A 13,305-nucleotide genomic window follows, 5' to 3' on the forward strand; every position below is an offset into this window, starting at 1 on the left:
AGAGAGAGAGAGAATGAGAATGTGATGATAAGGATAATTGGTGAGCAAACAGCAACAGTCAGCACTCAAGGCTTGATGAATTCATTGCTGGAGAAATATACTCCAGTTGTCTTTGGTTTCAACATGATCCTTTGAAGCTATCATGGGGAAAAAGAAAAAAAAAAAAAAGCAGTGTTCCCAGACATGAACACATTCTTAGCAGGTCTATGTTTAATTGTTGTCTATGGGTCTTTTGCTCCTGAACTCAGGTGCTACAATAGAATGCCATATAACTGGAATGATTCATGAAGAGATTATTATTTTTTTATGAAGAGATTATTGAACTCTAGTTCTGACATTTGTTAGTGACTAGTGCACAAGCTGAGTAACTGTTTTTGAACCTCTCTTTTATCACTTAGGAAATGATATTAATAACTGTACTTACTTGTTGAGTTTTGAGGATTACATGAGGATTACATGAGTTCGTGAAGTAAAGCCCACTGGGTTGTGTTAGATGCTCATTAAAATCCAGTCCTATCACTGAAGCAAGAAAGGTGTGTTCCTTATAGGTATCAATTACTTAAAATTATTTCAAGTCTGTTTTAGTCAGGTTCTGTTTATGTTCTGTATCTAATAGAATATTACAAGTTTTGTTTTGCTTATGGTTACTAGGATTTAAACCCAGGAACTCATACATGCAAGCTAGGCAAATGCTCTACCACTAAGCCACCCTTCCCATCCTTAGTATTGAATATTTTAATTTAAAATTAAAAAATTGAAACGTTTCTGTAGCTAGCCATGATTTCCTAACACTGTTCCATACTCTATTTCCAAGCCTTGTCAGCAGCCAGAGCCCAGCACTGGCGGTCCTGTTTTTATGCCATTCATTTTTCCTGTTTGACTTTACCTGATGGAATTTTTAAATTTTGTCATTGTAATTTTGCTCTCATGTTTACCTTGAGCTTTCTTTGTGTTTTCAAAAGTAAATGAAATATTTATTGTATTAGTATCATTAAAAGATGTTTTTCTTTTTCCTTTTTAAAAATTAGGGGCCCTGCCCCTTTGCTCAGCTCTTTATTGGCTGCTTCAACAAAGCAGTCAGCATCAGGTTGCTGTGGTTCAATCCTCAGAATTCAAGCCAGTCAAACCTGCCCTGAAGGCATTCTGAGCCAGCCAGGAAAAAAAAAAAAAAATCCTCCTTTTTAAAAATTAGGTTTTCTTAGTAGCAAAAAACAAAGTTACTTAAATTAGTTAAAAAGAAACAAGGCATGTAATATAACAATATGTAAATTACAGTTTGTTACAACTTGGCAATTTGCTATTTGCTCACAGTTCTGGAGTACATCTAAGCCTTAGAAAAGTCTGTGACAAGGAACTGTATAATTGCCCTCAAGTACCTAGATAGTCCTCCTTCCTTTGTCTATCATTCTCTATTTCCCTGGTTGTGTAGGCTAAGTCTCATATATCTGCTTCTCCTTGCAGTGTGATGTGGGATCAGTAGCACACACACATGCATTATTGGGGACAGAGCTCTACCCCTGAGCCCTGTTTTACTTTTTTTTTTTTTTCCCCCATATTTGGTACAGGGTCTCACTACACAGCTCAGACTTGTAGTGATCCTCTTTGTTTTCAGCCTCCCCAGCACTGGCACCATGACCTGTTTCTGTGGCTGGCTTGGCATGCCCAGGGGTGGGGCTGGCATGGTGTGTCGTACCAGGGATTGAACCTTGGTCCCTGTGCTTGCCTAAGCAGGTGCTTAGTCCACTGAGCCATCTTGCCAGCCTTTACCTTTTCATTTAGAGATAGGATCTCACTATTGCTGAGTTGCCCAGGTTGGACTCAAAGTTGGATCTTCCTGCTTCTGCCTCCCAGAGTAGTGGGTTTATAGGCATGTGCCACCACACCCATCTTCAACAAGTCTTAATGTGTCTGTTTGCCTGTCTCCAAAAAAGTGATATAGTAAAGTACCTGTGTAGCTATAACAAATTACCGCAAGCTAAGTGCCTTAATGCATCAGAAATTTATTTTCTTACAGACCTGGAATTAGGAAAGTAAAAGAAAATCAGGATTACTAGGCTGACATGAATGTTGGCAGGACAGTAATCCACTTAAGCTCTAGGGAATGTTCCTTGCCTCTTTCAGTTTCTGGTGGCTTCTGGCATTCCTTGAGCTCTTGCCCCAGTCTTTATATCATCTTGTCCTCTACATGGGTGTATGTTTTCTCTATCATTATTAAATCTCCTTTGCTGTTGTAAAGACACCTGAGATTTCATTTAATCCCACTCATAAAATCCAGAGTAATCTCAACTCAAACTCTTTTCCTTTCACATGTAGTTTTTACAGTTTCCAGTGATTAGCACCCAATATCTGTAGGTGGCAGTTACTCAGCTTACCAAATGGGATCATAAAGGCTTGTCTTTCTCAAAGGTCTTCATGAATGCAAGCTTCCTTCTCTACAGCCCTCTTACCTGTGTCACTATGGCCTTTAATATTACCTTTAAATGCTTTTCTTTACCAGAATGTCATTATCAAATTAAGTGTGGGCCTGTTAAGATATTTAAATTTTCAATCCAATCATTATACATTACTGCTTATTCAGGAATAAGATCCAAATCTCTATTTTCGTGCCTTAACCTCTGATGAAAACCATTCCTGTAAATTTTTGTACCATGCTGGCAGGGCATCAGGGTGATTTCTTTTTGTCATATGCCTGTTTGTTAGCAGTTGCTTGGTACTAAGTGTAAGTTGAAGGAAGAAGAGAGCTGTATTGGAGCATGAATCTTCTCCTTGGCTCTCCTTGATTGTTGCTAGTCTGCGAGTGCCTTGACTCTGAAGATAATGCTGCTTTACTTATATCCTAGCACAGGACCTGGGCCCAGAATAGATGTTATGCTAGAATGTAAGATTCACCAGGGATGGACTCTCAACCTGCCAGCCAGCCTGATCTCCTGCCTTCCCTCTGCAGTTCTGAGGATACAGGCTAGGGCCTCAAGCATGCTAGGCAAGTGTCTACCATTCTTCTTCATTCCCAGCCCTACCACAGACTTTTACTCCCAGACATATTCATGCCTTAAAGGAGTACCCAGAATAAAATATTTGCTTAATAAATACTGTTATTGTGAAATGAGAGGAAAGTATTTAAAAGGGAAGATAGTTAAGATAGTTGTACTGCTTTCTCTTTGTTCTTTGAAAAGAAATATTTGCGCTAATATTATTTGGACAATTAAATGCCTATATCTTGTACTCTGAGTAACTAATTTAATGACAGTACACAATGTATTAACCATTGTTACTCTCCTATTATCTTGTTTTGATTTTTTTTCCTCTTTAAAATAAAAATTTAAAAAAATTGTCTGGCTTACAGGTTAGCTTCTCTGGGCATGCTTTAAACGTCTTCACTTGTTAATAATTCCAGCTATAATTTATTGGATATAGATTAGGAACACCATGTGCTGAGCGCTTACATGTTGTCAGTAATCCTTACTACTTCCCTACAGGATAGCATTGATGTGCTGTGGATGAGAAAGGGCAGAGAGAGGGTAGAGTCAATTTTTTTCTAGGTTTCTAAGTTGGATACTGTTCAAAGTAAAGATAAAACCCAGAGGAAGGGATATGTGTATGCTTACCCGTGTGTGTGTGTGTGCGCGCGCGCATGTGTGCTTATTTATTTTAAAATAAATAATGTTTATATAATACCTGCATGTAGATATGAGTCTGTTCCTGGGACAGTTTCCAAAGATACCCCCTGTTGCCAGTTAGCCTCAAGAGGGTGGTATTCTTGCTCTTCCCAGAGTAGGATTAGTTTATTCCACTGTGCCCTAACTTGAACATGTTCAGTTTCTGTTCCAGATGATCGGGCTGAACAACGAACCTGCCTCATTTGTGGGGACCGTGCCACAGGCTTGCACTATGGAATCATCTCTTGTGAGGGCTGCAAAGGGTTTTTCAAGCGGAGCATTTGCAACAAACGGGTGTATCGATGCAGTCGTGACAAGAACTGTGTCATGTCTCGGAAGCAGAGGAACAGGTGCCAGTACTGCCGCCTACTCAAATGCCTCCAGATGGGGATGAACCGGAAGGGTGAGTGGTCAAATCTCTTACTGCCCGCCCTTCACCATCACTGCCTTTAGCATCAGCTGCTATGCTTCAGAAATACTCAGTTTCCAAACTGGCACTATACTCATATGTTCACAGCCCTGTTTAAGTGGAAAGACAGAGGTAAGATGTTAAGAATTCTGAAGGAGTGAAAACACAGGCCCTGTGTGGCAAGATTGCAATTAACAAATCAGGTCCTGACTGGGACATGTATTCCTAGTTTTTCAAGGGATAATAGCAGAAAGTAAAAATTTTAGATGGAAAGGCAAGATAGTTCTCTGAATGATACGATTTTGTTTAATAGAACCATCATATACTCTGGGGCTAGGTATGTTCAGAAATCTGTGTCTAGATTCACAAAGAGTTTGGGTTTTGTTGGCAAGCTTTTTTAAAAAAAAGTTTGTGTTTTTATGCATGTGCATAGCATTTTGATCATGTCTATTCCTCTTTTACCCTCCCTTACACTGCTACCACCTTCCTCTTGTCTAATAATAGTCTCCCTTCTACTTTCATGCCTTTGAGAGTGGGGTTCTTCATGTTAGGGAAAACCTGCAATACTTGTCTTCTTGAATCTGACTTATTTCACTTAATATGATGATCTCCAGTCCTATTAATTTTTCTGCAAATGACCTAACTTCATTCTTTATAGCTCAATAACACTCTGTTGTGTGTTGAATTTTTATTTATTTTTAGGTGTGTGTGTGTGTGTGTGTGTGTGTGTGTGTGGCCAGCTCAGCCCACCAGGGGGCGGGGCTGGCTGGCATGTGGTGCTGGGGGATTGAACGTGGTACCTGTGCTTTGCTAAGCTTGTTCTAAATAGGTGCTTTAAACCACTGAGCCATCTCAGCCCCTCTGTTGTGTGTTGATACCACATGTTATTTATCTGTTCATCTGTTGGTGGGCACCTAGGTTCATACTATGTCTTGGCTGTTGTGGATTGTGCAACATTAAACATGGGTATAGTGGTATTTGGAGAGCTTTCTGAGAGCTATTAGCCAGAGATGACATGAATGAACTGATGTTGTACTAAGATTAATCTGGAGGGCATCTTTGAAGGATGGCACAGACAGGAGGTATGGAATAAGCTCACCTGATGAGATAGATTGGTGTCACACTGAGTTTTGGTCAGCACTGGAAGTTGGAGTTGAAGGCTTGAGTTAAGAGTAATGGCTAACGGGGGAAACACTAAAGAGTAGCACAGGGTTCAGTGCTGACTTTGGCAGCACTGAGTGGAGGTATCTCCAGGCCCAGATTGCCACCAGAAAGTTGAATGTATAGAATTGAAACTGAGTGAAAAGTCCTGCCTGCAAATTGAAGTTCGTGTTGGTCTTAACCATCCAGTAGAAAAGTATGAAGACGAAATATAGGAAATAAAGCCATGCTGTTAAGTTGAGCTGTAGGGGACTCAGATCAATAATTTCTGACATTGCCAGTTAAACAGAAGACCCAATGCTATTATGGGCTACTGGACTCTTTTAGAATATTTTGCTGAGTTTACACACCTATAATATTGAATAACGGAACTTAGAAAAAATGGGGTATACCGATGAATGTCCATTTTGTATCTGTGTATTCAAAGTGGTTGGGATAGATATATAGTTGCATTCTCAGAATGATTTGTTCTAATGGTGTTTGTAAATAGGATCACAAGTCCGCATCTTGTACAGCAATTAACCACTAAGAAGAATATATGCAGTGTATTATTTGTTGAATCTGTACTTCCGATTTGATTTGAAACTGTCTCATTGCTATCTGTTTATCAATAAAACTTTGAAAAAAAAAAAAACAAAAACAAATTGAAGTTTGTGGAGCTGCTGGTACAAAGCTAGAATCACCCCCACAGAGAGCTTGGATATGGAAGAGAGTTACTTATGCCAGAATACAAGCTGTGTTCCCTTGGCGACTGGGGAGTAGGACAGTACCATTTGCTAGAAAGAATAGAGGCACTAAGGCAGGGAGACTGCTCTGTGGCCTTGGGAAGTTTGTTTTATGCCTCTGACATTCAGCGATCTTATCTTTAAAAACATTATGATATTAACTACTTTTCAGGATCCTCTGGGGGCTAAAAATGATGTGGATAAAATATGCAGGAAACTATTGGGGGTTCATAGCAGCAGCATACAAGGTTGGAGAGTTAGATTTGTGCACTAGTCAAACTTTTTTCGGAGCGTTAGTGAAAGTAACACTTCAGAGTAGTTCAGACCAATTTTACTGTGTGAGGGATGAAAAGGATCTTTTTAAAACTTGCCTATCATTTTTTTAAAAATGAAAAGAAAAACCTGCCCATTATGAAAAAGATAAGAGATACAGAAGGCATTTAGATAAATATGACTTGTAATTTTTTGTAATACTGATGTTTATTGAGCACTTACATGTACCAGAAACTCTTATGTGTTTTCCATGCATTACACCATTGAATACACACAATAAATCCACTGTTGACTATTATTCCCAGCTTACAAATGTGGCTTGAAGAGGTAAAATCACTGAGTTAGTCTGGGAGTGGTTATAATGACAATTAATATTTTTAAAACTACAATTTGTTAATGAGCAGAATGTGAACTATTTCACATGTCTGCTCTTGGCATAGCTATTTGCACATTGGAATGGATACTTTTTTTTTTTTTTTCCTGGAACCGGGGATTGAACTCAGGCCCTTGCGCTTGCCAAGGAAGCGCTTATTCCACTGAGCCATCTCCCGGGGCCCTTGGAGTGGATACTGAATGAATGCCTTAGCAGGTGTTTGAGGTGTTACAGAGTTTGTCCTCTGCTCCTTTCTAACCTTGGTTCTACTAGAACACTGCCTGCCTCAAGGCCACCCTAGCCATTTTCCCTGTGCTCAAGTTCTTTGCTCTTCCTGGGAGTTCTCTCCCTTCCCCATTATCCCACTCCTGCTACAGAAATCAGGCCTAGCCTCTGATAGGAACCACCATTCCTTGAAAGGAGTCTATCGTTGTCTTTCTACCTTCACCCTGATTTCATCTTGTCCTCTACTATTGTCATCTCCCTTTGTTGCCCTCACTGAGTATTTTGTGCAAAGCATAATTGTGGAATGCTTTCTTGACTGCTTTCTCTGAAGAATCTGCCTGCTTCTTCACTTGGAATGTGGGGATTTTTAGGCTTCCAGCCAAATTCACTTGTTTTAGGAAAAAGAAACTTAACTTTCTAACTGTTCTACCAACTATAGCCAGAAGATGACTTACAGGGTTTGAGGGGCAATGATCTGTCAGCATTAGAGAAGGCAGCTGCCTTCAGAGCAAAACCCTGCCACCTTCTGGTTGGTGCTGGAAATGTATAATTAAAATTACAATTGCCATGGAAATATCGAAGGTGTAAGAAATAATGTATGGAACTCTTCTGGCCAACACATAAATCTGCGTTTTTCCAAATCCATAGAACTATACACCACATGAAAAAGAATTTTACTATTTGTAAAATCCCTTTTTTTAATCAACCGGGATGTGAGGGGGCAAGAGACAAAGAGCTAGAATGCACTATTACGATTGACTCTAACTGGTGTTACAGTGAGTCACAACCACAGTGAAGGGGGTAGGGAAGAAAGGAGCTGACCTTGGGAAACAATGTTTTGACTGTATATTATAAGGGTAAAGACAAAAAATTGCATATAAACAAAGAACTCTAGTTTATAAAATTTGTTTCTCTCAAGGTTATGTTGGAAATTCTATCTCTATTTTAAATGCATACTGTGGTTGAATAAGTAGGTAAATATATTGTAAATAATGAGAGTCAAGTTTTACATATTAGAGAAAGAAGTTATAAATTAGGAAAGGGGAAGGCTAGAGTGAAACCTGAACTGGATCAGAAGTGTTAATGTGGACTCATATTTGGGTCAGTAGATAGAATATAATATAGATGAGGGGGTTACATGAGTTAGTACACGTATATGTATTTCTAAGCTCTCATCATTGTGAGGGTCTATAAGTGATGATACCCCAGCAGCAATGTTCATATCTTGGCTTCTAAATATCAGTTAAAGGAATCAGGACTCCTCAGAGAGCTGGAGGATTCTAGGGAGTAGACAGTGAAAATAAATGAGCCTGAAAGCCAGCATATGATGCACACCTGTAATCTCAGCTTCTTGGGAGGCTGAGGCAGGAGGACTATAAGTTCAGGACCAAGCCGGGCAACTTGGTGAGCCCCTGTCTCAAAATAAGGTTAAAGAAAGCAGGGGTATGGGTATGCTCAGTAGTAGAGGGCTTACTTAGCATGCACACCACCCTGAATTCAGTCCCCAATCCTGCTAATTGATTAAATTATTTTTTCACATAAGTATTTTATTTATGTACACACAAAAAGACCCTCAGAATGATCCTTAAGTATGTGAGCTAAAACATAAATAGGAGTTATGATTTTGGCTATGGAGGTACCCCCCAACATTGAGAAAAGCAGAGGAAATATATCAGGCTATCAGATGCTCTTTTCTGATAAAGGAGGCAACTACAAAAGCTTTATTTATTTGTTCAAAGTAACTAGTGCTATAGATACAAAACCCAATAACTCCCCCAAAATTGACATAGTAAACTTGATTTTCATTAGAATGCTGTTTTTTTCACACACACACACACACACACACACACACACACACACACACACGATGTATATTATTGAGCTTCATCTTTTGGACAAGAAAGCCAAGTTAGTCTGTCTTCATAAAAAGCAATTACAAGTTAAGGACATTTCGTATTTGCATCTTTTGCAGGCACCAAGTCACCCTCATTTGAATCTTTCCATTTCATGAGAAACATCAATTCTTCAATTATCTGTGAGGCCAGTTACTTGTTCAGGATCAAGACTTCTAGCAAAAGCCGCTAGGTTTGTCAGCAGCATCTTTTTTTAAACTTGCTGTCATCAGATTCACTATCAGATAAAGATTTTCTTTTTGTACCATCTTTTTCTTTACCAGCTTTTTGCGAATTAAGAAATGCTTCAATTAACTCTGGACAATCTAAATTTTCTTCAGTTTCCCAAGTATTGTCAGCATCTGTAAATCCTTTCCACTTCAGAAAATATTCCCCCTTCCCATTCACTACACGTCAGTTCAGTACTTTTTCTGCCACAGATTCTTCAGGTTCTGCTTCCTCAACTTTTTTACTTTTTCCATTTTGTTTCTTTCCTATTTTTTACAATGTAGTTTTATTGGAGACCTTTTTTTAATTTTTTTTTTTAAATTGCAGACTTGCAGATCTGTTACTCACTGCCTCAGATTCTGGGTTGCAGGTACACAGCATCTCGCCCTGCATGCCTGCAGCTCCACTTGCACCTGAGCTCGGGATTTAACTAATTATTTTTTAAAGGAAGCATACTTAAAGGGCACAGAACCCAATTTGGAACAATTTTCAGTGGCCAAGGTTAGAACAATTTGGACAAGATGATTTTTCTTATAAGATTTACAGTTATAAGAAGAGGTAGAACTTTTGTGAAGGGGAAGATGACCAAGAGATGGAGGGATGCGAAAGGAAAAGAAAGGGGAGTAAGAAAGAATTAAGATGTGTTGTGAGCATGTAACTCTCCACAAGGAATATAATCATTGGGGCCAGGGAGATAACTCAGTGGAATAAGTGCATGCCTGGCAAGTACAAGGTCCTGAGTTTGATCCCTAGTACCACCAAAAAAAAAAAAAAAAAAAAAAAAGGAATATAATCATATACTGAAAACATGTACTAATAAAAAAATTTGGAAGGGCTGGGCAAATAACTCAGCAGATTAAAGCACCTGCAAGCAAGCACAGGAGAGCAAGTTCGATCCCTGAGCCTGCTGTGCTGGCCCTGCCCCAAGGCGTGCTTAGACAGTAGTTGAGACTGGGCATGGTGGTATGCACTTGTAATCCCAGCTCTTGGGAGGCTGTAAACAGGCAGATCTCTACAAGTTTGATCTAGCAGTGAGACCCTTTTTTTTTGAGTAAAAAAATGGAGGTGGTACCTAATGCCTATAATGTCTTGGATTACACTTGGGAGGCTGTACCAGGATGATCCCTGCAAGTTCGAGGCCCGCGTGAACTAATAGTGAGACCCTGTCCCAAAAACAAAACAAATAAAAACAGGAAACATATCTGGATTTTAATAAAATAAGTATAGAAGGCATGAGGGAAATACTGTAGAAAATCACTGTCGGAATACCTCAGTACTCACTCCTGCAAGCAAGGTCCTGTGATAGATGCCAACAGAAGCGAGTATTTGTTTGTATAAAACTGAGTATCTGCATGACCTGAAAATTACACAGTTATGTATTTACATATACTGCATGTATTTATAAAGGGAAAAGAGTTGCATCCTTCTTAGTATGTCATGTCATGTAAATTTTCCCCATTATTGGTAATGTTAACCTGAATCACTTGCTTAAGGTGATATTAGTTGGGTAGGGTGGCATTACCAGATTTTTTCATTGTAAAGTTTCTTTCTGAGTAGAAGTAACACAGAGGCATAACTGTGTGGAACAGCAAAAGCATGGCCACGGACTAACACTAAGTTCTATGTAGATGGGGGATAACATTTATGACAGTAGATGAAGGTGGGGAATCCCACAGGAAACAGACCAGAGAGGATCTGGAACATCGAGCTAAAGAGCTTACACTTAGACCCTGAGCCATAGAGAGAGCAGTTTTGAGCAGGGCTCAAACATAGTCAGCTTTGTGTGTTACTTTTCTGGCTGTTTGATTTTCTGCCCAGGACCAAGCAGGTGAAGGGTGGTAGGCACATGGGTTGCAGAGCAGAAAAAGTATGTGGCTGCCTCAGAGCAGATTGAAGAGCCATAGCAGGTGCCATTTTCTTTGGTTTGGATAAGATACACTAGAGCCACTCTGGATTGCTGCACTCTGAAGCCACTTGTTCATGTCAGTCAGATTGTGATCAGAAAGATGTTTGGTACAGTTAGGTTAAAATCAGCACAGTCATTTCTTCCCTGAGTAACCTTGAGCATGGCTTCCTTCACTGAGTGCCATCTCCTCATCTCTAAAACATACAGATAGTAATATATACCTTTTGAGGTTGTTAAAAGCATCAGATGAAACAACCTGTATTAAAGTACATTATAAGCTTTAAAATATGATGCAAATGTTTGTTTTGACAGAAGCACTGTGACATAGTGAATTTTTTCCCTACTCTTCAGGCAGTTTTATGTCATCCTGACAGATTTTATCATCTCTGATGAAATCATACTATTATTTGCTTTATATTCTTTAAATAAATTTTTAAAAACAATACAAGTTAATTTTCAAAAGGATTTTATCATCTTAGTGGGTTAAAAGAATCAGTTTTTGGATAGCCCAGTAGAGTAAGTGCTTGCCTGGCAATCACAAGGTCTTGAGTTCAATCCCCGGTACTTGGAAAAAAAAAAGAAAGAAAGAAAGAAAAAGAAGAATCTGTAGGTGCAACAAACACTAGAGTAAACATACAATTAAGAATTTATTTATGTACCAACACAGTGAATGTTTCTCCAGTAGAACTCATACACAATATTGAAAATACATGTGAGGGAAGGAAGGGGCTGGTTTTAGTTTTATAATCTGAGATCCAGTCCTGATTTGTGTGTTTAGTTTTTTTTCTCCTTAAACAAAATGTTTTATTTCTCTGAACCTTAGGTTCAGCTGTTCAATGCTAATGGTATTGATACTTTCCTATGAGTTTTTACCCAGGATAATAGTATCTATAGTATCTGTCCCTCATATACTAGTTTTCTTATTCAGTGTAGGGTGGAAAGAGGATATGAATTTTTAAGTTTTCAAACAGCAAACTGGTAAGATACAAATGTCTTAATTTTTGATTGTTGGAGGGTTCTTGTTGTTTATCTGTTTGATTTTTGGGTTGTTTTAGAGTTGTTTTATTTTGTGTAGATGAAGTCTTGCTATGTTTTCCAGGCTGACCTTGATCTCACTATGTAGCCTAGGCTAGTCTTAAACTCAGCAATCCTCTTGCCTCAGCTTTTCCCCCTTTATTTTTATTTATTTATTTATTTATTTATTTATTTTCTGTATTTAGGACAGGGTCTACAGGATCTTACTACACAGATCAGACTCATAGTGATTCTCCTATTTTCAGCCTCCAAAGCACTGGGATTACAGGCACGTGCCACCATGCCCAGTCTCAGTCACCGTCTCAGCACGCACCGCAGTGGCGGGAGGTGGGGCGTCGCATGCCAGGAATTGAGCCCCTGCTGCTGCTCTCTGCCTATGCAGGTGCTTTAGTCCACTGAGCTATTGCCTCAGCTTCTTGAGTGCTGGTATTATACAGGCATGTGCCTCTGTACCTGGCTAAGGTTTTTAGTTCTTAAAAGAAGTAGATCATGTTGAGTTTCTTCCTCATATCTAGGGTAATGAGAGACGAGTCAGCTAAAATATGTGTAGTGTTGTATCTGCCTTTGACCAGTCTTGGTTTTGGAGTTGGGGGCTGGAGCAGAGACATATGAGATGTCAGTATTGGAATTGGAAATGTCTAAAGATTGTCACTTAGCCTGAAACAGCAGGGAAGGGATTTAAAGATTTTTTTAAAACTTGAAATTAAATTCAAAGAATGCTGCAAGGTAAAAGGCAGTGTACATCTAGCTTAATATAAGCTGTGCATGTTTCTTACTGCAAATTTATAGCAGGCTTATAAAGCAGAGTGTGCCCATCATTTTGCAGATGAGGATACAGACTCTTGCGAAGTTGCTGTCACCCTTGAGTGTATTACCTGTATTCTGTGTCTGTCATTTGTACCTGGGGCACTGGGGGGCCCACAGTATCTGATGCTGGTGAGATAGCCTGCAATAATAAGTGCTTTGGGTCTGGAAAGACTTATTTTAATCTCAGCTTCCCCAGACTTTGAGTCAAACTAATTCTCTTTCTGTTCTTAACATTTGTGAGTTTGCTTCTGACTGCCTTATGTTTCTTCCAGCTATCAGAGAAGATGGCATGCCTGGAGGCCGGAATAAGAGCATTGGGCCTGTCCAGGTGAGTTCTTGGTCCACCCTGGAAGCTTATTGTCCCAGATGCTCCTAGGCCTGGTTACCTCAACCCTTTTATCTCTTGTGGGGAACCCATCTTTGTTTGCCATCCTGGAAAATTGCTTTTAGAGCCTGGCTTTAAATCTCTACATTTAAAATAAATGGCCTACATTAAGTCTGTAATGTAAACACTGATAATTAAAGCTGTCCAGGGCCGGGGAGATGGCTCAGTGGAATAAGTGCTTCCCTGGCAAGCTCAAGGACCTGAGTTCAATCCCCGGTTCCACCAAAAAA

General features: G+C 39.4%; 1 protein-coding gene across 2 annotated transcripts in view; it reads left to right on the top strand.

Moving 5' to 3' along the window:
- Positions 1-13,305, top strand: part of Nr6a1 (nuclear receptor subfamily 6 group A member 1) — a 59,601-nt gene that overhangs the window by 25,071 nt on the left and 21,225 nt on the right. For both annotated transcript variants that reach the window (XM_023701618.1, XM_023701619.1), the window contains exons 2-3: positions 3,817-4,059; positions 12,963-13,018. In XM_023701618.1, coding sequence (XP_023557386.1) covers positions 3,817-4,059; positions 12,963-13,018 — 299 coding nt within the window. The remainder of the gene's footprint in view (positions 1-3,816; positions 4,060-12,962; positions 13,019-13,305) is intronic.

This window comes from Octodon degus, unplaced genomic scaffold (assembly GCF_000260255.1).
Source record: "Octodon degus isolate 3935 unplaced genomic scaffold, OctDeg1.0 scaffold00138, whole genome shotgun sequence".
In the NCBI taxonomy this organism is placed as follows: Eukaryota; Metazoa; Chordata; class Mammalia; order Rodentia; family Octodontidae; genus Octodon; species Octodon degus.